This window comes from Haliotis rufescens, unplaced genomic scaffold (genome assembly GCF_023055435.1).
Source record: "Haliotis rufescens isolate VD_foot unplaced genomic scaffold, xgHalRufe1.0.p SCAF_8, whole genome shotgun sequence".
Lineage (NCBI taxonomy): Eukaryota > Metazoa > Mollusca > Gastropoda > Lepetellida > Haliotidae > Haliotis > Haliotis rufescens.
The window spans coordinates 53,161,026-53,188,962 of NW_025964372.1; the positions used below are offsets into that span (position 1 = coordinate 53,161,026).

General features: G+C 45.7%; 2 protein-coding genes across 3 annotated transcripts in view; one reads left to right on the forward strand and one right to left on the reverse strand.

Annotated features, from left to right (window-relative positions):
- The window catches only part of LOC124145591 (aspartate--tRNA ligase, mitochondrial-like), a 60,214-nt gene that overhangs the window by 11,184 nt on the left and 21,093 nt on the right, over positions 1-27,937 (forward strand). For both annotated transcript variants that reach the window (XM_048389128.1, XM_048389129.1), the window contains exons 6-11: positions 198-244; positions 562-633; positions 3,571-3,675; positions 7,245-7,421; positions 8,920-9,027; positions 13,385-13,450. In XM_048389128.1, the coding sequence (XP_048245085.1) occupies positions 198-244; positions 562-633; positions 3,571-3,675; positions 7,245-7,421; positions 8,920-9,027; positions 13,385-13,450 (575 nt within the window). The remainder of the gene's footprint in view (positions 1-197; positions 245-561; positions 634-3,570; positions 3,676-7,244; positions 7,422-8,919; positions 9,028-13,384; positions 13,451-27,937) is intronic.
- On the reverse strand, positions 16,859-27,768 carry LOC124145590 (toll-like receptor 4). Its single transcript, XM_046515412.2, has 2 exons — positions 27,327-27,768; positions 16,859-22,722 (listed from the first exon to the last, which is right to left on the reverse strand). The coding sequence occupies exon 2, from the start codon at positions 22,705-22,707 to the stop codon at positions 19,207-19,209; it is 3,501 nt and encodes a 1,166-aa protein (XP_046371368.1). The 5' UTR covers positions 22,708-22,722; positions 27,327-27,768; the 3' UTR covers positions 16,859-19,206.

Consider the following 27,937-nt stretch of genomic DNA (forward strand, 5'->3'; position numbering starts at 1 on the left):
TTGCAACAACCTTTATTAAGATGTGATGTGTGTTGAGGTAACAAAGATCACATATAAAAACCAATCAAAAATTGCTAGCGCAGTGACTATCATGTATTTTATTATTGGCTGATATTGTGTGCTATGTTTGGACGGGATTTCTAATAGAAAATTGACGTGTTGACAAAATTGACGTGTTGACTTGTTGACTGTTTCAGGGTTTGTTGATGTTGAGACACCGACGCTGTTTCGGAGAACCCCTGGGGTGAGTTAGTGAAGTCTCTTATATCTGTATGCCATTGTTGAAGATCAGGGTGGAATAGGTCTTCAGCCACCAATGCTTGTCGTAAGAGGCGACAAACGGGATCGGGTGGTCAGGCTTGCTGACTTGGGTGATGCATGTCATCGTATTCCATTGCATAAATCGATGCTCATGATGTCAATCACTGAATTGTCTTCTCAAGAATCGATTATTTACAGACTGCCGTCATATAGCTGGAATATTGCTGAGTGCGGATTTAAACAACAAACAAACAAACAAATACTCACTCACCCATCTGATATTGATTTCATACTTTTCAGGGGGCTCAAGAATTCATCGTTCCAAGTCGGTTTGCAGGGAAGTTTTACTCCTTACCTCAAAGTCCACAACAGGTAACCATGGAAACAGTAGAAAACAACATCTTTTATGAGCACTTGTTAGAAAGACACTCCAATTACAAATAAATTCTGACATGTAAGCCCCTGAATAGAGCCTGTGGAAGGTTACATCCTATGTTGCATAGTACGAGGTAGGCTTGCAGTAGCTATGTCAGTCAGACACTCACTACAGATGTAGCCCATTGGAGATTATAAAAGGTCCCCACCAACGCTGGTCGCAAGTGTTGCTGTAGCTATGTCAGTCAGACACTCACTATAGATGTAGCCCAGTGGAGATTATAATAGGTCCCCACCAACGTAGGCTGGTCACAAGTGTTGCTGTAGCTATGTCAGTCAGACACTCACTATAGATGTAGCCCAGTGGAGATTATAATAGGTCCCCACCAACGTAGGCTGGTCACAAGTGTTGCTGTAGCTATGTCAGTCAGACACTCACTATAGGTGTAGCCCAGTGGAGATTATAATAGGTCCCCACCAACGTAGGCTGGTCACAAGTGTTGCTGTAGCTATGTCAGTCAGACACTCACTATAGGTGTAGCCCAGTGGAGATTATAATAGGTCCCCACCAACGTAGGCTGGTCACAAGTGTTGCTGTAGCTATGTCAGTCAGACACTCACCATAGATGTAGCCCAGTGGAGATTATAATAGGTCCCCACCAATGCTGGTCACAAGTGTTGCTGTAGCTATGTCAGTCAGACACTCACTATAGATGTAGCCCAGTGGAGATTATAATAGGTCCCCACCAACGTAGGCTGGTCACAAGTGTTGCTGTAGCTATGTCAGTCAGACACTCACTATAGGTGTAGCCCAGTGGAGATTATAATAGGTCCCCACCAACGTAGGCTGGTCACAAGTGTTGCTGTAGCTATGTCAGTCAGACACTCACCATAGATGTAGCCCAGTGGAGATTATAATAGGTCCCCACCAATGCTGGTCACAAGTGTTGCTGTAGCTATGTCAGTCAGACACTCACTATAGATGTAGCCCAGTGGAGATTATAATAGGTCCCCACCAACGTAGGCTGGTCACAAGTGTTGCTGTAGCTATGTCAGTCAGACACTCACCATAGATGTAGCCCAGTGGAGATTATAATAGGTCCCCACCAATGCTGGTCACAAGTGTTGCTGTAGCTATGTCAGTCAGACACTCACCATAGATGTAGCCCAGTGGAGATTATAATAGGTCCCCACCAATGCTGGTCACAAGTGTTGCTGTAGCTATGTCAGTCAGACACTCACTATAGATGTAGCCCAGTGGAGATTATAATAGGTCCCCACCAACGTAGGCTGGTCACAAGTGTTGCTGTAGCTCTGTCAGTCAGACACTCACCATAGATGTAGCCCAGTGGAGATTATAATAGGTCCCCACCAATGCTGGTCACAAGTGTTGCTGTAGCTATGTCAGTCAGACACTCACCATAGATGTAGCCCAGTGGAGATTATAATAGGTCCCCACCAATGCTGGTCACAAGTGTTGCTGTAGCTATGTCAGTCAGACACTCACTATAGATGTAGCCCAGTGGAGATTATAATAGGTCCCCACCAACGTAGGCTGGTCACAAGTGTTGCTGTAGCTATGTCAGTCAGACACTCACCATAGATGTAGCCCAGTGGAGATTATAATAGGTCCCCACCAATGCTGGTCACAAGTGTTGCTGTAGCTATGTCAGTCAGACACTCACCATAGATGTAGCCCAGTGGAGATTATAATAGGTCCCCACCAATGCTGGTCACAAGTGTTGCTGTAGCTATGTCAGTCAGACACTCACTATAGGTGTAGCCCAGTGGAGATTATAATAGGTCCCCACCAATGCTCGTCGCAAGTGTTGCTGTAGCTATGTCAGTCAGACACTCACTATAGGTGTAGCCCAGTGGAGATTATAATAGGTCCCAACCAACGTAGGCTGGTCACAAGTGTTGCTGTAGCTATGTCAGTCAGACACTCACTATAGATGTAGCCCAGTGGAGATTATAATAGGTCCCCACCAATGCTGGTCACAAGTGTTGCTGTAGCTATGTCAGTCAGACACTCACTATAGATGTAGCCCAGTGGAGATTATAATAGGTCCCCACCAACGTAGGCTGGTCGCAAGTGTTGCTGTAGCTATGTCAGTCAGACACTCACCATAGATGTAGCCCAGTGGAGATTATAATAGGTCCCCACCAATGCTGGTCACAAGTGTTGCTGTAGCTATGTCAGTCAGACACTCACTATAGGTGTAGCCCAGTGGAGATTATAATAGGTCCCCACCAACGTAGGCTGGTCACAAGTGTTGCTGTAGCTATGTCAGTCAGACACTCACCATAGATGTAGCCCAGTGGAGATTATAATAGGTCCCCACCAATGCTGGTCACAAGTGTTGCTGTAGCTATGTCAGTCAGACACTCACCATAGATGTAGCCCAGTGGAGATTATAATAGGTCCCAACCAATGCTGGTCGCAAGTGTTGCTGTAGCTATGTCAGTCAGACACTCACCATAGATGTAGCCCAGTGGAGATTATAATAGGTCCCCACCAATGCTGGTCACAAGTGTTGCTGTAGCTATGTCAGTCAGACACTCACTATAGATGTAGCCCAGTGGAGATTATAATAGGTCCCCACCAATGCTGGTCGCAAGTGTTGCTGTAGCTATGTCAGTCAGACACTCACTATAGGTGTAGCCCAGTGGAGATTATAATAGGTCCCCACCAACGTAGGCTGGTCGCAAGAGGCAACTGAATGGATTTCTGGTCATGTCTGGTTGATTTGCGTGTCATCGGACACTGATGGAACATTGGTCATAACATTGGTCTCATCAAAGCAAGAATATTGCCGAGTGTGGTGTTAAATAACAAAGTCACTACAGTGTGTATATCAGTGTCATTATGATGTGTGTTCATTGTCATTATGGTGTGTGTTCAGTGTACCTATAGTGTCTCTATTTCTGTAGTTCAAGCAGCTCCTGATGGTCGGTGGCATTGACCGCTACTTCCAGATCGCTAAGTGTTACCGTGACGAGGGAGCTAAGCCTGACCGACAGCCTGAGTTCACACAGGTGAGTGCAGTGTTGTCTCCCTTCGCTCAACATGTTTTGAATGCCACACACCCATGTGTGCAGGTCCTCGTCACCTCCTACCCATGTGTGCAGGTCCTTGTCACCTCCACCCCATGTGTGTAGGTCCTCGTCACCTCCTACCCATGTGTGCAGGTCCTTGTCACCTCCTCCCCATGTGTGCAGGTCCTCGTCACCTCCTACCCATGTGTGCAGGTCCTTGTCACCTCCTCCCCATGTGTGCAGGTCCTCATCACATCCTTCCCATGTGTTCAGGTCCTCGTCACCTCCTTCCCATGTGTGCAGGTCCTCGTCACCTCCTTCCCATGTGTTCAGGTCCTCGTCACCTCCTCCCCATGTGTGCAGGTCCTCGTCACCTCCTCCCTAGATCCTTGTCACCTCCTCCCCATGTGCGCAGGTCCTCATCACCTCCTTCCCATGTGTGCAGATCCTTGTCACCTCCTCCCCATGTGTGCAGATCCTTGTCACCTCGTTCCCATGTGTGCAGATCCTTGTCACCTCCTCCCCATGTGTGCAGGTCCTCATCACCTCCTTCCCATGTGTGCAGGTCCTTGTCACCTCCTCCCAATGTGTGCAGGTCCTCATCACCTCCTTCCCATGTGTTCAGATCCTTGTCACCTCCTCCCCATGTGTGCAGGTCCTTGTCACCTCCTCCCCATGTGTTCAGGTCCTTGTCACCTCCTCCCCATGTGTGCAGATCCTTGTCACCTCCTCCCTAGATCCTTGTCACCTCCCCCCCCATGTGTGCAGGTCCTTGTCACCTCCTCCCAATGTGTGCAGGTCCTTGTCACCTCCTCCCCATGTGTGCAGATCCTTGTCACCTCCTCCCCATGTGTGCAGGTCCTTGTCACCTCCTTCCCATGTGTTCAGGTTCTCGTCACCTCCTTCCCATGTGTGCAGGTCCTCGTCACCTCCTCCCCATGTGTTCAGGTCCTTGTCACCTCCTCCCAATGTGTGCAGGTCCTTGTCACCTCCTCCCAATGTGTGCAGGTCCTCGTCACCTCCTTCCCATGTGTGCAGGTCCTTGTCACCTCCTCCCAATGTGTGCAGGTCCTTGTCACCTCCTCCCAATGTGTGCAGGTCCTTGTCACCTCCTCCCCATGTGTGCAGATCCTTGTCACCTCCTTCCCATGTGTGCAGATCCTTGTCACCTCCTCCCCATGTCTGCAGGTCCTCGTCACCTCCTCCCCATGTGTGCAGGTCCTCGTCACCTCCTCCCCATGTATTCAGGTCCTTGTCACCTCCTCCCCATGTGTGCAGGTCCTTGTCACCTCCTCCCCATGTGTGCAGGTCCTCGTCACCTCCTTCCCATGTGTGCAGGTCCTCGTCACCTCCTCCCCATGTATTCAGGTCCTTGTCACCTCCTCCCCATGTGTGCAGGTCCTTGTCACCTCCTTCCCATGTGTGCAGGTCCTTGTCACCTCCTCCCCATGTGTTCAGGTCCTCGTCACCTCCTTCCCATGTGTGCAGGTCCTTGTCACCTCCTTCCCATGTGTTCAGGTCCTTGTCACCTCCTCCCCATGTGTGCAGGTCCTTGTCACCTCCTCCCCATGTGTGCAGGTCCTCGTCACCTCCTACCCATGTGTGCAGGTCCTTGTCACCTCCTCCCCATGTGTGCAGGTCCTCATCACATCCTTCCCATGTGTTCAGGTCCTCGTCACCTCCTTCCCATGTGTGCAGGTCCTCGTCACCTCCTTCCCATGTGTTCAGGTCCTCGTCACCTCCTCCCCATGTGTGCAGGTCCTCGTCACCTCCTCCCTAGATCCTTGTCACCTCCTCCCCATGTGCGCAGGTCCTCATCACCTCCTTCCCATGTGTGCAGATCCTTGTCACCTCCTCCCCATGTGTGCAGATCCTTGTCACCTCGTTCCCATGTGTGCAGATCCTTGTCACCTCCTCCCCATGTGTGCAGGTCCTCATCACCTCCTTCCCATGTGTGCAGGTCCTTGTCACCTCCTCCCAATGTGTGCAGGTCCTCATCACCTCCTTCCCATGTGTGCAGATCCTTGTCACCTCCTCCCCATGTGTGCAGGTCCTTGTCACCTCCTCCCCATGTGTTCAGGTCCTTGTCACCTCCTCCCCATGTGTGCAGATCCTTGTCACCTCCTCCCTAGATCCTTGTCACCTCCCCCCCCATGTGTGCAGGTCCTTGTCACCTCCTCCCAATGTGTGCAGGTCTTTGTCACCTCCTCCCCATGTGTGCAGATCCTTGTCACCTCCTCCCCATGTGTGCAGGTCCTTGTCACCTCCTTCCCATGTGTTCAGGTTCTCGTCACCTCCTTCCCATGTGTGCAGGTCCTCGTCACCTCCTCCCCATGTGTTCAGGTCCTTGTCACCTCCTCCCAATGTGTGCAGGTCCTTGTCACCTCCTCCCAATGTGTGCAGGTCCTCGTCACCTCCTCCCCATGTGTGCAGGTCCTCGTCACCTCCTCCCAATGTGTGCAGGTCCTTGTCACCTCCTCCCAATGTGTGCAGGTCCTTGTCACCTCCTCCCCATGTGTGCAGATCCTTGTCACCTCCTTCCCATGTGTGCAGATCCTTGTCACCTCCTCCCCATGTCTGCAGGTCCTCGTCACCTCCTCCCCATGTGTGCAGGTCCTCGTCACCTCCTCCCCATGTATTCAGGTCCTTGTCACCTCCTCCCCATGTGTGCAGGTCCTTGTCACCTCCTCCCCATGTGTGCAGGTCCTCGTCACCTCCTTCCCATGTGTGCAGGTCCTCGTCACCTCCTCCCCATGTATTCAGGTCCTTGTCACCTCCTCCCCATGTGTGCAGGTCCTTGTCACCTCCTTCCCATGTGTGCAGGTCCTTGTCACCTCCTCCCCATGTGTTCAGGTCCTCGTCACCTCCTTCCCATGTGTGCAGGTCCTTGTCACCTCCTTCCCATGTGTTCAGGTCCTTGTCACCTCCTCCCCATGTGTGCAGGTCCTTGTCACCTCCTCCCCATGTGTGCAGGTCCTTGTCACCTCCTTCCCATGTGTTCAGGTTCTCGTCACCTCCTTCCCATGTGTGCAGGTCCTCGTCACCTCCTCCCCATGTGTGCAGGTCCTTGTCACCTCCTCCCAATGTGTGCAGGTCCTTTTCACCTCCTCCCCATGTGTGTAGGTCCTCGTCACCTGCTTCCCATGTGTTCAGGTCCTCGTCACCTCCTCCCCATGTGTGCAGGTCCTCGTCACCTCCTCCCCATGTGTGCAGGTCCTCGTCACCTCCTCCCAATTTGTGTAGGTCCTCGTCACCTCCTCCCTAGATCCTTGTCACCTCCCCCCCCCATGTGTGCAGATCATCCCATAGTGGTTAACATCTCAAAACATGTTGGGCTTCCCTCTAACATTATATGTTGATGCAGTGTTGGAAATCTCTACTTTTAGAGTGCCAATAAGCACCAATGTCTTAATCTCAATGAAAAGGAATGAAGCATCTCTCTAGATAGCAACTACGTATTATCATCTGTATTCTTCTTGTGGGCAATCTTAAATTGGAAAGTACACTGTTATGATTTTTATGCGGCACATGTAAAAAACTATTCATTTCTACTGGAATGTGCGTTACAGGTAGATATTGAGATGTCTTTCACTGACCAGGCGTCTGTGATGGGGTTGATCGAGGATCTCCTCCAGAACTCGTGGCCATGGGCGGGGCAAGTCAACGCCCCCTTTCCCCGTATGTCCTACCTTCAGGCCAGACACAAGTTCGGCACCGACAAGCCAGATACAAGGTTTGCCATGGAGGCAAGTTCCTACTGAAATTATCATTAATATTAACTGTGATGATGATGATGATGATGATGTGATGGTGATGACAATGTAAAATAGTTTTAAGTTATGTTAAGTTTTGGTTAGTTTCAATGATAAAATATAATGCAAAAAGTATTAAATTTTCCAGACCCTATTCTCCGACATCCTAATAACATTTACAAATTAAGCTGCTTTTGCCTGAATTTTATCACCACTATGCTTTGTTTTTTTAAGACCATGTTGGGTTTGGACATCCTAGTGATATCACATCATGTTTTTGACACATTCAGGTGTCGTGTCAATGGTCAAGGTTGTTCTCAAGGCCATAGTCTAAAAATAAAGGTTTGTTTTCCACCAAAGTGGAGAAGGATTTACTGTAGGTCAAGGAAACTTGGTACATGTTTCCCTTAGTCCGAACAGAGATTGCATAAGATTGTGAGTGACCTCTGTGTAAGGTCATGGTCACAGTGAAGGTCTTTTTTAGAGTATGTTTGACATTTTCACTAAAATGCCTATTTCGCAGATTGCATAAGATTGTGAGTGACCTATGTATAAGGTCTTGTATAAGGTCAAGGTCACAGTGAAGGTCTTTTATGTAGTATGTTTGACATTTTCACTAAAATGGTTATTTCGCAGATTGCATAAGATTGTGAGTGACCTATGTATAAGGTCTTGTATAAGGTCAAGGTCACAGTGAAGGTCTTTTATGTAGTATGTTTGACATTTTCACTAAAATGGTTATTTCGCAGATTGCATAAGATTGTGAGTGACCTATGTATAAGGTCTTGTATAAGGTCAAGGTCACAGTGAAGGTCTTTTATGTAGTATGTTTGACATTTTCAGATGTTATGCCTGGAGTAGTTATCTTATTTAAACCCATATTTGTGACAGTGGGTGACAGGTGACTGGGCCTGCTTTCAATGAGGAGTGCAGGTCTATGCCATATTTTCATATTTACATTGACTCCACCTTGGGACATTATATTTGGTTTATATGCTGGATAGCCCTTATGTTATTGAAGTGCTATGTTGAAGGTCAAATTCATTCTCAAGGTCATACTCAAAATGTATGCTGTTCACAATAACTCAAGAAAAGTTTATTGTAGGTGTATGAAATTTGGTAAATTATTTAGAAATTCTTACGAGTCTATCTATTAGTATAAAGCTACTGGTTGTTCATTAAGGGTACATACTTGCACAATACGATCTGTGATCCAAACTTCTGTTGAAATTCAGTAGTCTTATCTGGACACAAAAAGTGAACTTGGCATCAACTGTAATGCTGCTTTGTTAATGAATTAATCAGAATCTGTACCAGTATTGTTTTTCTATTATTGTTATTCAGATTGACAAAAACATTACTAGTAACAACTTGAACTACTGCATCCACAAAAAGGAGAGGGGTGGTGGGGGGGTGTAGACATTTGTTTTTTATGAGTGAAAATAAATTGTAGTTGTCTTTGCCTTCACAAAGCCTGTGGTTTGTTCTGCAGCTGTGTGACATCACCGACGCAGTGCAGTCCTGTGACGTCCCTGTCATCACTGATAGACTGCAGTCTCCCACTGCTTCTGTACACGCCATCTGTGTCCCCCAGGCCAGAGTAAGTACATTCACATCTACTACTGTATTCACTGTATTAAGTGCTCCTCTCCACATTCACTTCTACTACTGTATTCACTGTATAAAGTGCCCTACTCCACATTCACCTCTACTACTGTATTCACTGTATTAAGTGCTCCTCTCCACATTCACTTCTACTGCTGTGTTCACTGTATTAAGCACCCTACTCCACATTCACTTCTACTACTGTATTCACTGTATTAAATGCTCCATTCCACATTCACTTCTACTACTGTATTCACTGTATTAAGTGCTCCTCTCCACATTCACTTCTACTGCTGTATTCACTGTATTAAGCACCCTACTCCACATTCACTTCTACTACTGTATTCACTGTATTAAGCACCCTACTCCACATTCACTTCTACTACTGTATTCACTGTATTAAGCACCCTACTCCACATTCACCTCTACTACTGTATTCACTGTATTAAGCACCCTACTCCACATTCACTTCTACTACTGTATTCACTGTATTAAGCACCCTACTCCACATTCACTTCTACTGCTGTATTCACTGTATTAAGCACCCTACTCCACATTCACTTCTACTACTGTATTCACTGTATTAAGCACCCTACTCCACATTCACTTCTACTTCTGTATTCACTGTATTAAGCACCCTACTCCACATTCACTTCTACTACTGTATTCACTGTATTAAGCACCCTACTCCACATTCACTTCTACTGCTGTATTCACTGTATTAAATGCTCCATTCCACATTCACTTCTACTACTGTATTCACTGTATTAAGTGCCCTACTCCACATTCACTTCTACTACTGTATTCACTGTATTAAGCACCCTACTCCACATTCACTTCTACTACTGTATTCACTGTATTAAGCACCCTACTCCACATTCACCTCTACTACTGTATTCACTGTATTAAGTGCCCTACTCCACATTCACTTCTACTGCTGTATTCACTGTATTAAGTGCCCTACTCCACATTCACTTCTACTGCTGTATTCACTGTATTAAGTGCCCTACTCCACATTCACTTCTACTACTGTATTCACTGTATTAAGTGCTCCTCTCCACATTCACTTCTACTACTGTATTCACTGTATTAAGCACCCTACTCCACATTCACTTCTACTACTGTATTCACTGTATTAAGCACCCTACTCCACATTCACTTCTACTACTGTATTCACTGTATTAAGTGCCCTACTCCACATTCACTTCTACTGCTGTATTCACTGTATTAAGTGCCCTACTCCACATTCACTTCTACTACTGTATTCACTGTATTAAGCACCCTACTCCACATTCACTTCTACTACTGTATTCACTGTATTAAGTGCCCTACTCCACATTCACCTCTACTGCTGTATTCACTGTATTAAGTGCCCTACTCCACATTCACTTCTACTGCTGTATTCACTGTATTAAGTGCCCTACTCCACATTCACCTCTACTACTGTATTCACTGTATTAAGTGCCCTACTCCACATTCACCTCTACTACTGTATTCACTGTATTAAGTGCCCTACTCCACATGCACTTCTACTACTGTATTCACTGTATTAAGCACCCTACTCCACATTCACTTCTACTACTGTATTCACTGTATTAAGCACCCTCCTCCACATTCACTTCTACTACTGTATTCACTGTATTAAGCACCCTACTCCACATTCACCTCTACTACTGTATTCACTGTATTAAGCACCCTACTCCACATTCACTTCTACTACTGTATTCACTGTATTAAGCACCCTACTCCACATTCACTTCTACTGCTGTATTCACTGTATTAAGCACCCTACTCCACATTCACTTCTACTACTGTATTCACTGTATTAAGCACCCTACTCCACATTCACTTCTACTTCTGTATTCACTGTATTAAGCACCCTACTCCACATTCACTTCTACTACTGTATTCACTGTATTAAGCACCCTACTCCACATTCACTTCTACTGCTGTATTCACTGTATTAAATGCTCCATTCCACATTCACTTCTACTACTGTATTCACTGTATTAAGTGCCCTACTCCACATTCACTTCTACTACTGTATTCACTGTATTAAGCACCCTACTCCACATTCACTTCTACTACTGTATTCACTGTATTAAGCACCCTACTCCACATTCACCTCTACTACTGTATTCACTGTATTAAGTGCCCTACTCCACATTCACTTCTACTGCTGTATTCACTGTATTAAGTGCCCTACTCCACATTCACTTCTACTGCTGTATTCACTGTATTAAGTGCCCTACTCCACATTCACTTCTACTACTGTATTCACTGTATTAAGTGCTCCTCTCCACATTCACTTCTACTACTGTATTCACTGTATTAAGCACCCTACTCCACATTCACTTCTACTACTGTATTCACTGTATTAAGCACCCTACTCCACATTCACTTCTACTACTGTATTCACTGTATTAAATGCTCCATTCCACATTCACTTCTACTACTGTATTCACTGTATTAAGTGCCCTACTCCACATTCACTTCTACTATTATATTCACTGTATAAAGTGCCCTACTCCACATTCACCTCTACTACTGTATTCACTGTATTAAGTGCCCTACTCCACATTCACTTCTACTTCTGTATTCACTGTATTAAGCACCCTACTCCACATTCACTTCTACTGCTGTATTCACTGTATTAAGCACCCTACTCCACATTCACTTCTACTGCTGTATTCTCTGTATTAAGTGTCATACTCAACATTCACTTCTACTGCTGTATTCACTGTATTAAGCACCCTACTCCACATTCACCTCTACTACTGTATTCACTGTATTAAGTGCCCTACTCCACATTCACTTCTACTTCTGTATTCACTGTATTAAGCACCCTACTCCACATTCACTTCTACTGCTGTATTCACTGTATTAAGCACCCTACTCCACATTCACTTCTACTGCTGTATTCTCTGTATTAAGTGTCATACTCCACATTCACTTCTACTGCTGTATTCACTGTATTAAGCACCCTACTCCACATTCACATCTACTACTGTATTCACTGTATTAAGTGCTCCATTCCACATTCACTTCTACTACTGTATTCACTGTATTAAGTGCCCTACTCCACATTCACTTCTACTACTGTATTCACTGTATTAAGCACCCTACTCCACATTCACTTCTACTACTGTATTCACTGTATTAAGTGCCCTACTCCACATTCACCTCTACTGCTGTATTCACTGTATTAAGTGCCCTACTCCACATTCACTTCTACTACTGTATTCACTGTATTAAGTGCCCTACTCCACATTCACTTCTACTACTGTATTCACTGTATTAAGTGCCCTACTCCACATTCACTTCTACTGCTGTATTCACTGTATTAAGTGCCCTACTCCACATTCATTTCTACTGCTGTATTCACTGTATTAAGTGCCCTACTCCACATTCACCTCTACTACTGTATTCACTGTATTAAGTGCCCTACTCCACATGCACTTCTACTACTGTATTCACTGTATTAAGCACCCTACTCCACATTCACTTCTACTACTGTATACACTGTATTAAGTGCCCTACTCCACATGCACTTCTACTGCTGTATTCACTGTATTAAGCACCCTACTCCACATTCACTTCTACTACTGTATACACTGTATTAATCACCCTACTCCACATGCACTTCTACTACTGTATTCACTGTATTAAGCACCCTACTCCACATTCACTTCTACTACTGTATTCACTGTATTAAGCACCCTACTCCACATGCACTTCTACTACTGTATTCACTGTATTAAGCACCCTACTCCACATTCACTTCTACTACTGTATTCACTGTATTAAGTGCTCCATTCCACATTCACGTCTACTGCTGTATTCACTGTATTAAGTGCCCTACTCCACATGCACTTCTACTGCTGTATTCACTGTATTAAGTGCCCTACTCCACATTCACTTCTACTACTGAATTCACTGTATTAAGCCCTCTGCTCCACATTCACTTCTACTACTGAATTCACTGTATTAAGCCCTCTGCTCCACATTCACTTCTACTGCTGTATGAAGTGCCCCGCCCAAATAAATACTCCCTGAACAACTTATTTTCATTCTGCTGTAATAAAAAGTACACAATTTCAGTTTCCCTTCCTGTGATGAGTTTGGGTGAAAAATGCATTGCATGACACCCTGATTAAGCTGCCGCTGAAAGGGAAGTTCTATTTGAAGCAGCACGGAAGCCAGTGTAGTGTAGTGCTGCATGCTGTGTTCCAGATGAGATCATGTGTCAATAAGGTGTTCATTGGCGTTCCACAAGGCAGGCTCGGGATTGCAATGTTCAAGAAATACTCAACAAGATGAAAGTCTACATGTTTGTCCGTCTTGTTTTTCAGAAACATTTGTCAAACAAGGATGTGGACTCTGTCATGAAGCTGTGTCAGGATGGTCTCCCACACTTGGTGAGTTATCGAATAATGGTGATGGTTGAAGGCCAACTGCTGCCCATCCACACAGTGAACCAATCTCATTAAACTCAGATCTTAGTCCTCGCTACTGCTAAACAAATATCTGAGGACATCCCATTACAGGTCACGTCAGACCTACCTTTCACGAACTGTGACCGACCAATGGATTGACTGACAAGAAGTCTACATTAGCCAATCAGAAGGCAGCTTTCTCATGCTTTACAGCACTAGTTTCAAAAGGGCGACTACACTTTGAAATATATTTTGAAAAATTCTCGATTAAAAATTTGAAACCTTGACAAAGGAACATTTTGGAATGGCTAATAGATGGTCTAGATTGTATGGATTCAGTCCTAAAGACGGTAACTGTACAGAATACCCCTTCAAGGTTGTGTGATTAGATAACGAACTTCGACTGTCACTGATCTGGTAAGTAACGCTCTGATTGGTCGGATGAAAGGACGTGACCTGTAATGGGATGTCCTCAGATCCTCGTTTGGCGGTAGCAATACCTAAGATCTGATTTGAATGAGATTGCATAGTGAACATGTTTGAGTTGTACGGGCGGCCATGCTGATGCTTCATGACGACATAACAACATGACATTGCTTGTTTATGTCCTGAGGGATGGTGGGCTAGCCTAGGGATTAAGGTGTTTCTTCGTCATCCCGAAGACCACATAGGTATAATGTGTGAAGCATATTTCTGGTGTCCCCACCATAATATTACTTGAATATTGTTAAAAGTGGCGTAGAACCATACTCACTCACTCCAGCTTACTCATGAAACATTCTTGATCGGTTGACATGACCTGTCTCATCTGAAGAGTCTTCGATCAAGCCTACGTCATTTATTACAGTGTCACTGAAGTGTCTCATTTGAAGAATCTTCGATCAAGCCTACGTCATTTAATATAGTGTCACTGAAGTGTCTCATTTGAAGACGCTTCGATCAACCCTGTGTCATGTAGTAGAGTGTCACTGAAGTGTCTCATTTGAAGACGCTTCGATCAAACCTGTGTCATGTAGTACAGAGTCACTGAAGTGTCTCATTTGAAGACGCTTCGATCAAACCCGTGTCATGTAGTACAGAGTCACTGAAGTGTCTCATTTGAAGACGCTTCGATCAAACCCGTGTCATGTAGTACAGAGTCACTGAAGTGTCTCATTTGAAGACGCTTCGATCAAACCCGTGTCATGTAGTACAGAGTCACTGAAGTGTCTCATTTGAAGACGCTTCGATCAAACCCGTGTCATGTAGTACAGAGTCACTGAAGTGTCTCATTTGAAGACGCTTCGATCAAACCTGTGTCATGTAGTACAGAGTCACTGAAGTGTCTCATTTGAAGACGCTTCGATCAAACCTGTGTCATGTAGTACAGAGTCACTGAAGTGTCTCATTTGAAGACGCTTCGATCAATCCCGTGTCATGTAGTACAGAGTCACTGAAGTGTCTCATTTGAAGAAGGATATAGGTGCATTCCTTGTTTTGGATTTCACAGAAGTTTGATGGCTGGAGAAGTTTGTGTGAAATGTAAACATTTCAGTTATACTAATAACACCCAAACTACGTCCTGGTATTCTAAGTCTTGATGTCAGCAGCTCAATAATAAGGTAATGCATCCCCATGATGTCAAGTATAGGGATACTTTATTTTGGTAACAAATTCAGGCAAGGTGTTTGGGCAAGGACATTAGCGACATGATTTAAGGTGGGGGTCAACATTGGCGACATTTTAATCTAGGGGAGACACATTTTGGGCTTAGGGTTAACATGGGTCAGGCAAGGGTCTAGGGGTGACACATCTTAGGCTTGGGGTTAACATAGGTCAGGCAAGGGTCTGGGGGGGACACATTTTGGGCTTAGGGTTAACATGGGTCAGGCAAGGGTCTGGGGGTGACACATCTTAGGCTTAGGGTTAACATGGGTCAGGCAAGGGTCTAGGGGTGACACATCTTAGGCTTGGGGTTAACATGGGTCAGGCAAGGGTCTGGGGGTGACACATCTTAGGCTTGGGGTTAACATGGGTCAGGCAAGGGTCTGGGGGTGACACATCTTAGGCTTGGGGTTAACATGGGTCAGGCAAGGGTCTGGGGGTGACACATTTTAGGCTTGGGGTTAACATGGGTCAGGCAAGGGTCTGGGGGTGACACATTTTGGGCTTGGGGTTAACATGGGTCAGGCAAGGGTCTAGGGGTGACACATCTTAGGCTTAGGGTTAACATGGGTCAGGCAAGGGTCTGGGGTGACACATCTTAGGCTTGGGGTTAACATGGGTCAGGCAAGGGTCTGGGGGTGACACATCTTAGGCTTGGGGTTAACATGGGTCAGGCAAGGGTCTGGGGGTGACACATCTTAGGCTTGGGGTTAACATGGGTCAGGCAAGGGTCTGGGGGTGACACATTTTAGGCTTGGGGTTAACATGGGTCAGGCAAGGGTCTGGGGGTGACACATTTTGGGCTTGGGGTTAACATGGGTCAGGCAAGGGTCTAGGGGTGACACATCTTAGGCTTGGGGTTAACATGGGTCAGGCAAGGGTCTGGGGTGACACATCTTAGGCTTGGGGTTAACATGGGTCAGGCAAGGTCTAGGGGTGACACATCTTAGGCTTTGGGTTAACATGGGTCAGGCAAGGGTCTAGGGGTGAAACATCTTAGGCTTGGGGTTAACATGGGTCAGGCAAGGGTCTAGGGGTGACACATCTTAGGCTTGGGGTTAACATGGGTCAGGCAAGGGTCTAGGGGTGAAACATCTTAGGCTTGGGGTTAACATGGGTCAGGCAAGGGTCTGGGGGTGACACATCTTAGGCTTAGGGTTAACATGGGTCAGGCAAGGGTCAAGGGGTGAAACATCTTAGGCTTGGGGTTAACATGGGTCAGGCAAGGGTCAAGGGGTCAACACTCACATTAGTTTCATGATTTCCTCCACCAAATTAGCGGTTTATCTCATTCCACTGGGGGCACGGGTGGCCAATCGTCTAAGGCGCCGCGATTTGCTGTGCAGAGTTGCGATCCTTGGGCATGACAGAAACCTATTATTGTGGGTTCAAATCCCGGTTTGCCCTGATTATGTTTCTAGGTTTGTCAGCACCATACCCTTGCTCGTGGGTTTCACAGAAGTGGTAACGTCTGAGACCTGTATCACTTTGGGCTTTGCTCCCACTGATAGCTGACATGCCGCGATATAACTGGAATACTGCTAAAAGCAGCATTAAACCCCGCTCACTCACTCACTCACTCACTCACTCACTCACTCACTCACTCACTCACTCACTCACTCACTCACTCACTCACTCACTCACTCACTCACTCACTCACTCACTCACTCACTCACTCACTCACTCACTCCACCAACTTGTAACCGATGTTTGACAACTGTTTTAGAAAAGACACACTAACACAAATGAACCTTATATGTTTACTACTGATACCAGGAAATACATGTGTACTACAGGAATGGTTATGAGTGTCCAGTTTATACATGCAGCTATATACAGCATCCCCTACAGCATCCCCTCCAGCTTGCTCACACCCACAGGTGAACAATACATCGGTGCACTGGTGCGATGATACGATACACGGTACGTTTTTTCTGTATTGATACAAGACGATACACTTGTTAAAGAAATTACTTACTACTTGTTTTATGACCTCAGAGTTTTTGTCAGTAAAATATCGCAAAATGTGTTGGAATTCGAGTTTTAAGTTCACTACTAATAATAGCCGCTACAAACATGTGGCTACAACTAGCTTTTCCTTTTGATACTGCTCAGAAGTATTTATAGTAAGAGATTTCCACACGATTTGACGTAAATATTCGCATTACGATACGTATCATATCATGACCTATGCAACATAATATGTATCGATTCGTAACCTAGCTGTATCGTTTCACCCCTACTCACACCCCACACTCACTGAAGGACGAACATCTCAATGTTGAGTTCACCTAGATCCACTCACCACTGCTTGCTCTGTTCATGAATCAAGTGCAATGTGTGTCTGATGTCACATGTATTGTGTGTCTGATGTCACATGTATTGTGTCTGATGTCAAATGTATTGTGTGTCTGATGTCACATGTATTGTTTGTCTGATGTCACATGCATTGTTTGTCTGATGTCACATGTGTTGTGTGTCTGATGTCACATGTATTGTGTGTCTGATGTCACATGTATTGGGTGCATTGTGTGTTTGATGTCACATGTATTGTGTGTCTGATGTCACATGTATTGTGTGTCTGATGTCACATGTATTGTGTGTCTGATGTCACATGTATTGTGTGTCTGATGTCACATGTATTGGGTGCATTGTGTGTCTGATGTCACATGTATTGTGTGTCAGATGTCACATGTATTGTGTGTCTGATGTCACATGTATTGTGTGTCTGATGTCACATGTATTGTTTGTCTGATGTCACATGTATTGTGTGTCTGATGTCACATGTATTGTTTGTCTGATGTCACATGTATTGGGTGCATTGTGTGTCTGATGTCACATGTATTGTGTGTCTGATGTCACATGTATTGTTTGTCTGATGTCACATGTATTGTGTGTCTGATGTCACATGTATTGTTTGTCTGATGTCACATGTATTGGGTGCATTGTGTGTCAGATGTCACATGTATTGTGTGTCTGATGTCACATGTATTGTTTGTCTGATGTCACATGTATTGGGTGCATTGTGTGTCAGATGTCACATGTATTGAGTGCATTATATGTCTGATGTCACATGTATTGAGTGCATTATGTGCCTAATGTCACATGTATTGAGTGTATTGTGTGTCTGATACCACATGTATTGAGCGTATTGTATGTCTGATAACACATGTATTGACTGTATTGTATATATCTGATCCCACATGTATTGACTGTATTGTATGTCTGATACCACATGTATTGACTGTATTGTATATATCTGATACCACATGTATTGACTGTATTGTATGTCTGATACCACATGTATTGACTGTATTGTATGTCTGATACCACATGTATTGACTGTATTGTATGTCTGATACCACATGTATTGAGTGTATTGTATATGTCCGATACCACATATATTGACTGTATTGTATGTTTGATACCACATGTATTGAGTGTATTGTATATATCTGATACCACATGTATTGAGTGTATTGTATATATCTGATATCACATGTTTGTATGTGTACAGTCATACCGTTGTGTATGCTTATGGAGAAGATATACACTCACAATCTGTACATCAGGAAGAACAAAACAAACACATATTACACACATATTACACACATAGCATTCATCTACACAGGTAGGATTCCTACTTAACTGTCCAGTCAATATGACAAACCAAACATGCCAAACAAATCTTCGTTGTCAAATCAGATATGCCCAAAAGTCTCCATTTTCACACTAAACATGCCAAAACAAGTCTTCGTTTTCACACTAAACATGCCAATCAATTCTTCGTTGTCACACCAGATATGTCAAACAAGTCTTCGTTGTCACACCAGATATGTCAAACAAGTCTTCATTGTCACACCAAACATGGCCAACAAGGTCTTCATTTCACACCAAACATGGCCAACAAGGTCTTCATTTCACACCAAACATGGCCAACAAGGTCTTCATTTCACACCAAACATGGCCAACAAGGTCTTCATTTCACACCAAACATGGCCAACAAGGTCTTCATTTCACATATATGTCACACTTTCCTAGATGGTTACTGTCTGGTCAGGATGTTATATTCACACTTTGTGACGGTCGCAGTGTCAAACCCAGTCAGACAATTTTGGATTGTCGGAGGGATAATCTGGCTCTGGGGTTCTCCTTGGATCTTCCTGATGAATTTCCACTTTCACTTCACTAATGGCAGGCTCTGACCTATAGTGAGAACTTAACCTAACCTGAGCCGCTTCTTGGGTGTCCCTCCCTTGCTGGGAGCGCTCTGTGTCTCGCTCCCTCTGTTTGTGTAATAAGTTGTCTGCATCATGCTCAAATCTTCTCTTCTTCGAATGGAAATCAATGTCACCATAGCTCTTGCTCCTCTGCGGCTGGATGATGATTTCCTCGTGTCCTGGCCGGCCTCGGGTGTCGGGGAATGGCAGCTCAACATATTCTCTTTCTGTGCCTCGGGACTGCCTGGCACCTTCAGCAGCATTTGCCTTCTCCAAGGTCATCACATCATACCCACGCTTATCTCCCCTTGACCTGGGTTCAGTGTGACGGTCATGTTTCTGAGACTGATAGCCGTCATGTTGTCTGTCCTTCAGAAAATGGACATAGGGTTCGGAGTGGTACCTGTCTGGCAGCCTCTGTGTCTGTCTCCTGCAGTCTTCCTCGCCTCCCCGACGTCCTCGCACAATGTCATATCGGTGTGACGGGGACACTCTCCTCATGCCAAGATCATCCTGTGCATAGGGTCTAGGTTTAGCTGTTCTCCTGTGAGATGGTGCAAGTCTGCCTTGTCGGTTGATTTGACTGTACTCACTCCGGCCGAGCTCCCGGTCATCCAGCAGAGTCTGTTGATGACGTCGATGAGGGGGCTGGCGATGCCGCCGGTCGTCTAGCAGAGTCTGACGTCGGTGAGAGGGCATGGTATAGAACATATCTGCTCTCTGGGGATCGTAGTCTCTCCTGTTCCCCAGGTCCATTTGTCCAAGCGTTGCCCACCTGTCCCTTCCCTCGGAATCCCACCGACTGGTTGGGTTGTACCGGGCCAGTGTAAACAGCAGCTGCTTCTCGTAGCGTCGGAGTCGCTCTTTTTCCTCCTTGGTTCTCTTGTCAGTTTTGCTGTGGGATCTGTTCCTGTCACGACTTTTGGATCGGGATTTGGAGGACTTCCTATCTTGAGACTTTGACCTTGACCTTGAAGAGTCTTTCTTTTCCTTTCTCCCTCTGTCCTTAGATTCTTTGACCTTGTGAGACTTTGGCTCTTCAGTCTTGCTCTGTTTCAGAACACCGTTTGGAACATGACTGAGACCCTTGTGTTTGCTGCTCCACAGCTTCATCTTGAGATGGTGGTCCAGCTCATCCAGTATCTCCATGGGCATGTCCTTCTTAGCTTTCCTCACATGGTTCACCTTGACGTCTTCCTTTATCTTCTCATCACGTATCTTTGATTTCATAATCACCCTCCCCTTGTGGTAGCACCGACAAACAATGGTCCCCACTACTCCGACAAAGATCATCAATAGTCCCAGGGAGCCGAAGACAATGAAGTGTAGAAGGCCTTCATTGCACTCAAGGACAGTCACCTCGTAGTCAAATATGCTCAACCCTCTCCTACTGTAGGGAGATCCACACACAAAGGCGGAAGACGACTTTCCGTAGATGTGGGGATTGATCTCAGTCAGCCAGGTCACCAGTGGAAGCAGAGCACAGTCACAGAGGAATGGGTTGCCAGATAAGCGGAGGTTTTGCAACTCTTTCAAGTCTTTGAACACAAATGGAGAAATATTTGAAAGCTGGTTACTAGCAAGAGATATGTTGACCAGTGCAGGATTTTTGTCAAAAGTGCTTTCTTCCAGATGTGTGATGCTGTTAGAACTCAGGTCAAGTGTTTTCAGAGAACCAAGACCATTGAAAGTATATTTGAATTTCTGGTTGGGATTGTGGTTTTCCAGAGAGTTGTTTGACACAATAAGAGTGTGCAGATTCAGAAGGTCTCTGAAGGTGTAGTCATGGAAACCTGTGATGGAATTGAAAGACAGGTCTAACACTTCCAGGTCACTCATACTCTGGAAGGCATTGTAGTCAACTTCAGATATCTGATTGTTGGAGAGATCTAGAACTTGAGCTCTGGACCATCCACCGAACCACAGTGTGGTCAGCTGGTTCCCTGACAGATTTATGATGTAGGGATGGGAGGTGTTGGGGAGGAATACCATGTGACTGATCACTGAGATCAGGTTGCGACTAAAATCCACTTTCTCTAACTTGACAGCTGATGAGAATATGTAGGGTCCGAGAACGGTGATCTTGTTCTGGCTGACATCCAGGACACGAAGGTTATCTGCCTGCGGTATCATGTCGAGACTGGAGATGTTATTTCCTGCCAGAACTAGTTCTTCCAGTTTGATGGTATTACCAGTGGTTATCAGATCATCCAGAGTGTTGAAGCTGAGATCGAGGACCTTGAGCTGCTGCATAGGGTTAAGCTTCAGCTGTGACCTGTCATCAAACCTGTTATGGCTGGCTGTGAGAGTCTCCAGGCTGGTTAGCTGGGCAACTGCAGGCCCATCAAAGGACTTGAGCTCATTGTGAGAAATGTCCAGAGTCTTTAGGTTGTTAAGCCTTGTGAAGGAGGGCTGCAATACCTGCATGTTGTTGTGGCTGATGTCTAGTTGCTGAAGTGAGCCTACATTGGCAAAGGCTGTAGCTGATATGTTTTCTAGTTTGTTGTTGGAGAGGTTAAGATAGTGTAGGGACAGCTTGGGTGAGTTGGCAAAGATCATGTCGATGTTGGCGAGGTTCATTGATGCCAGGTTAAGTCGCTTGGTGTTAGAGTGTTTGAGGTCCTGCATGATGATGGAGATGTTTTCAGAGGTCAATGTGGTCACCCCCGAGAGGTCAAGGTCATTCAGTCCTCGGAACTGTATAAAAGTTCCGTTTTCAACAGATGTGATTTGACAGTGAGACAAGCTGAGTTTTCTTTTTACAGTATTTGTCCAGCTGTGAACATTATCAAAAGCATCATTTGTAATGTCAGCAAAGTCATTATGAGAGAGATCAAGAACCTGCAGTTGGTTGAGAACCTGGAATCTCAAACCAAGCTTCAGCTGGAAGAAGTTGTTCCTACTGAGATAGAGTTCTCTGAGGTTGGACAGATGGCGGTAGAATGCTCCGTCCATGGTGTCAATGCGGTTGTTGCTGAGGTGGAGCACCTGCAGCCGATGAAGTCCCTGAAACACGTCTGCCTCCAACACTTTCAGGTTGTTGCTGCTGAGGTCGAGATGGGTCAGGGATCCCAGGCCACGGAATGTGTCGTTGCTGATGAAGGAGATAAGATTGGTGGAGAGGTCGAGATGGGTGAGCCTGGTGAAGGAGCTGAAGGAGATGGTGAGGACAGGGCCCAGGATGTTGTTGGACACGTTGAGGTGATGCACCTTCGCCGCGGGCAGCTCAGGCAGGTGGAACAGGTCCCGATCTCTGCACTGTATGCTTGTGAGGGCGTCGTTACAGCTGCAGACGCTAGGACACTGGGCGTGACTGGCAGGGAACAGCAGGATGCTGACCAGCATCGTCAGACTGACCAACATGGAGGTCTCCATGGTGACTGGATGAACCTGTAACAAAAACAGCATGTTAACAGCTTCAAGTTGCAAGACAGCTGTCTTGCCTAATAATCGGTGTCTTAGGTACTGTCACTAGTCAAGATGTACATTTTACCGAGGCATGCATGTCCACTAGCCTATATCAAAGCCTAGTTTCTACCCTTGCCACATCAAGGCCACTTTTCTTGGCTCAAACCTGGCACCACCTCGCATAGATCACGAGTTGTGCCTGTTGTAATGAAAACGTGATATCCAATCAGATCGCTGTTCTTATCCCGTATAGCTTCACAAAGATGTCGAAGTCTTAGTCGATCATGTAACGAAAACATTCACGATTTCATCCCGGACACAAAAACATAGGCAATCGTTTGGGGTTTAAAAGATGAAAAAGACAAATTCTTGTCAACAAAGACAGGCAGCGGTATATCACTTTCATATGAACATGTACTGTCGTGGATGTTGAGTTTGTGAGACATTTTCTGATTGGACTGCGACATGTGCGATAGTCCAATTATATTTGGTGCAGGAAAGTGGGCTTGATGTAGCAAGGGTGGAAACAAGACTTTGATAAAAAGGCTTATCGATGCACTTGCCTTGGGAAGATGACATTTCATAGAAACTATGATTCCCGAAAAGAGTAACAATATATCTGGACTTGCACAAGTCTCTGAGGCAATAATTATTTGATTTAATCATAAGTTCTAGATTATGTAAATACTATGAACAAGTTGTCCCTGTAAGAGACTGGAGTCCTTAGTAAGAATGATTGAATTACTGCACTGATTTGCAGAGTGTGTCCGCATCACCCTGACACGCCTACCATGTCGCATCATAATTATTTTTATACATATGATACATATACTACACCAAAAACACAAGGGTCATAAACTCTTTGTCATACATTCTAAGAAAATCAGTGTTTCAGAATATTTAAGAAACCATGCGTGATTACATAATGCTGGAGGAAGCCGCCCAGTGTATCACATAGAGCCAGGAGGGAGCTGCCCCATGTATCCCATAGAGCCAGGAGGGAGCCGCCCAGTGTATCACATAGAGCCAGGAGGGAGCTGCCCCATGTATCCCATAGAGTCAAGAGGGAGCCGCCCCATGTATCACATACAGCCAGGAGGAAGCCGCCCAGTGTATCACATAGAGCCAGGAGGGGGCCGCCCCATGTATCACATAGAGCCAGGAGGGAGCTGCCCCATGTATCCCATAGAGCCAGGATGGAGCCGCCCAGTGTATCACATAGAGCCAGGAGGGAGCTGCCCCATGTATCCCATAGAGCCAGGAGGGAGCTGCCTAGTGTATCCCATAGAGCCAGGAGGGAGCCGCCCCATGTATCCCATAGAGCCAGGAGGAAGCCGCCCAGTGTATCACATAGAGCCAGGAGGGAGCTGCCCCATGTATCCCATAGAGCCAAGAGGGAGCCGCCCCATGTATCATATAGAGCCAGGAGGGAGCCACCCCATGTATCACATAGAGCCAGGAGGAAGCCGCCCAGTGTATCACATAGAGCCAGGAGGGAGCTGCCCCATGTATCCCATAGAGCCAGGAGGGAGCTGCCCAGTGTATCACATAGAGCCAGGAGGAAGCCGCCCCATGTATCACATAGAGCCAGGAGGGAGCCGCCCCATGTATCCCATAGAGCCAGGAGGGAGCCACCCCATGTATCACATAGAGCCAGGAGGGAGCTGCCCCATGTATCCCATAGAGCCAGGAGGGAGCCACCCCATGTATCACATAGAGCCAGGAGGGAGCCGCCCCATGTATCCCATAGAGCCAGGAGGAAACCGCCCAGTGTATCACATAGAGCCAGGAGGGAGCCGTCCCATGTATCACATAGAGCCAGGAGGGAGCCACCCCATGTATCACATAGAGCCAGGAGGGAGCCGCCCCATGTATCACATAGAGCCAGGAGGGAGCCGCCCAGTGTATCATATAGAGCCAGGAGGGAGCTGCCCCATGTATCACATAGAGCCAGGAGGGAGCTCCCATGTATCATATAGAGCCAGGAGGGAGCCGTCCCATGTATCACATAGAGCAAGGAGGGAGCCACCCCATGTATCACATAGAGCCAGGAGGGAGCCACCCCATGTATCACATAGAGCCAGGAGGGACCCGCCCCATGTATCACATAGAGCAAGGAGGGAGCCCCCCATGTATCACAGAGCCAAGAGGGAGCCGCCCCATGTATCATATAGAGCCAGGAGGGAGCCGTCCCATGTATCACATAGAGCAAGGAGGGAGCCGCCCCTATGTATCATATGTTCTCATGCATATATTTTGGCATTAAGCATCATGTGGGAGCCTATAAATTGAGGTGACAACTGCCGAGATGTCATTTGACTTTCAATACACGATCGCACAAAAAGATAGAAAATAGTAACTTAGATGTAAGTTGGACAATTTTTTAAAATGTGTTTGTTGATTTTCTATATTACTTTATTTAATTTAGTTACTATTTGCTTGAAACGTCTTTATATTGATCTTTGACATGTTCGATATTTCCTGACATTGTGAAAAGTAATAGATTTAATAAATGAATGATATGACAGGTAGGTTCATGAAACTATGTATTATTTTGCGGTCTGCAGTGTTGATAGAGTTAACAAGCAGAGTTACTCTGAAGCTGGACCCTGTTTCACCAAGCAACCTGTGTTGTGGCTCATTTGCCATGTTGACAGCTTAAAATAAACTGCAGGCCTAAAGGACCTGCTGAAATTTAAAATTTTCAGCCCGAGAACAAATCTGTTGGACGCGGACCGATGTCTATTTTGAAAACTGAGGGAAAGCGTGTGTGTTAGTGTGTTGAAGAAGAGAGTTCAGATGTAGACATGTCATGTCAGAGTACAGATGTAGACATAGGGTGGTGTTACAAGAAGGAGTACAGATGTAGACATGGGGTGGTGTTACAAGGAAGAGTACAGACGTAGACATTGGGTGGTGTTACAAGGAGGAGTACAGATGTAGACATTGGGTGGTGTTACAAGGAAGAGTACAGATGTAGACATTGGGTGGTGTTACAAGAAGTACAGATGTAGACAGAGGGTGGTGTTACAAGAAGTACAGATGTAGACAGAGGGTGGTGTTACAAGAAGTACAGATGTAGACAGGGTGGTGTTACAAGAAGTACAGATGTAGACAGAGGGTGGTGTTACAAGAAGTACAGATGTAGACATGTCAGGGTGGTGTTACAAGGAGTACAGATGTAGACATGGGGTGGTGTTACAAGGAGTACAGATGTAGACATAGGGTGGTGTTACAAAGAGTATAGATGTAGACATGGGGTGGTGTTACAAGGAGTACAGATGTAGACATAGGGTGGTGTTACAAAGAGTATAGATGTAGACATGGGGTGGTGTTACAAGGAGTAAAGATGTAGACAGAGGGTGGTGTTACAAGAAGTACAGATGTAGACATGTCAGGGTGGTGTGACAAGGAGTACAGATGTAGACATTGGGTGGTGTTACAAGGAAGAGTACAGATGTAGACATTGGGTGGTGTTACAAGAAGAGTACAGATGTAGACATTGGGTGGTGTTACAAGAAGTACAGATGTAGACATGTCAGGGTGGTGTTACAAGGAGTACAGATGTAGACATAGGGTGGTGTTACAAGGAAGAGTACAGATGTAGACATTGGGTGGTGTTACAAGAAGTACAGATGTAGACATGTCAGGGTGGTGTGACAAGGAGTACAGATGTAGACATTGGGTGGTGTTACAAGGAGTACAGATGTAGACATGTCAGGATGGTGTTACAAGAAGGAGTACAGATGACGACATGTCAGGATGGTATTCCAAGAAGGAGTACAGACGTAGACAGGGGGTGGTGTTACAAGGAGTACAGATGTAGACAGAGGGTGGTGTTACAAGGAGTACAGATGTAGACATAGGGTGGTGTTACAAGGAGTACAGATGTAGACATAGGGTGGTGTTACAAGGAGTACAGATGTAGACATGGGGTGGTGTTACAAGAAGTACAGATGTAGACATGGGGTGGTGTTACAAGGAGTACAGATGTAGACATAGGGTGGTGTTACAAGGAGTACAGATGTAGACATAGGGTGGTGTTACAAAGAGTATAGATTTAGACATGGGGTGGTGTAACAAGGAGTACAGATGTAGACATGTCAGGGTGGTGTTACAAGGAGTAAAGATGTAGACATAGGGTGGTGTTACAAGGAGTACAGATGTAGACATGTCAGGGTGGTGTTACAAGGAGTAAAGATGTAGACATGGGGTGGTGTTACAAGGAGTAAAGATGTAGACATGTCAGGGTGGTGTTACAAGGAAGAGTACAGATGTAGACATAGGGTGGTGTTACAAGGAGTACAGATGTAGACATGGGGTTGTGTTACAAGGAGTACAGATGTAGACATAGGGTGGTGTTACAAGGAGTACAGATGTAGACATGGGGTGGTGTTACAAGGAGTACAGATGTAGACATTGGGTGGTGTTACAAGAAGGAGTACAGATGTAGACATGGAGTGGTGTTACAAAGAGTACAGATGTAGACATGGGGTGGTGTTACAAGGAGTACAGATGTAGACATGGGGTGGTGTTACAAGAAGGAGTACAGATGTGCTGTAATGGGGTGGTCAAGATGATCCTACCTGTGTGTGGCTGTCTGTGTCTAGGTCCCGTCCGTCTGTACTTGCATGTGTATGTGTGTCTGTAAGTGTGCTGGCTCGTGGCTCACTGGCTGGTCGTAACTGGCTGACTGGCCCTGCCGCCACGCCTGGTATCTTCTCTGATGACACTGATATGACCTCCCAATCAGCCAGTCCTTGTGATAGTTATTAGATGTAGGGACACATGTCGGGGGTACAGGTTCACACTGGCACTGCTCAAGCCAGGAGACAGGAATGTTCCAAGGGTGTTCTATTTTTTGGCCAGTCCAGATTGGCTTCCTATTTCACATTTCCCTTTGGTCAATATTGTAAGATATAGGAGACAAACTAAAATATGAAGAGTGCAGTTTCTTTCAGTTTTTAATTTGGTGAATTGATGGAAATATATCATCTCAGGCAGACAAACACAACAGTGCCCAATACTTACATCATCGATTGTCATTGACAGTTAAACAGTGATGTCATGATATTAAGATCCAGGTTCGAATAGGTCTTCTGCAACCAATGCTTGTCATAAAAGGCGTATATTTCTGTCGTAAAGGGCGAGTAACAAGATCGGGTGATCAGGCTCACTGACTTGGTTGATGCATGTC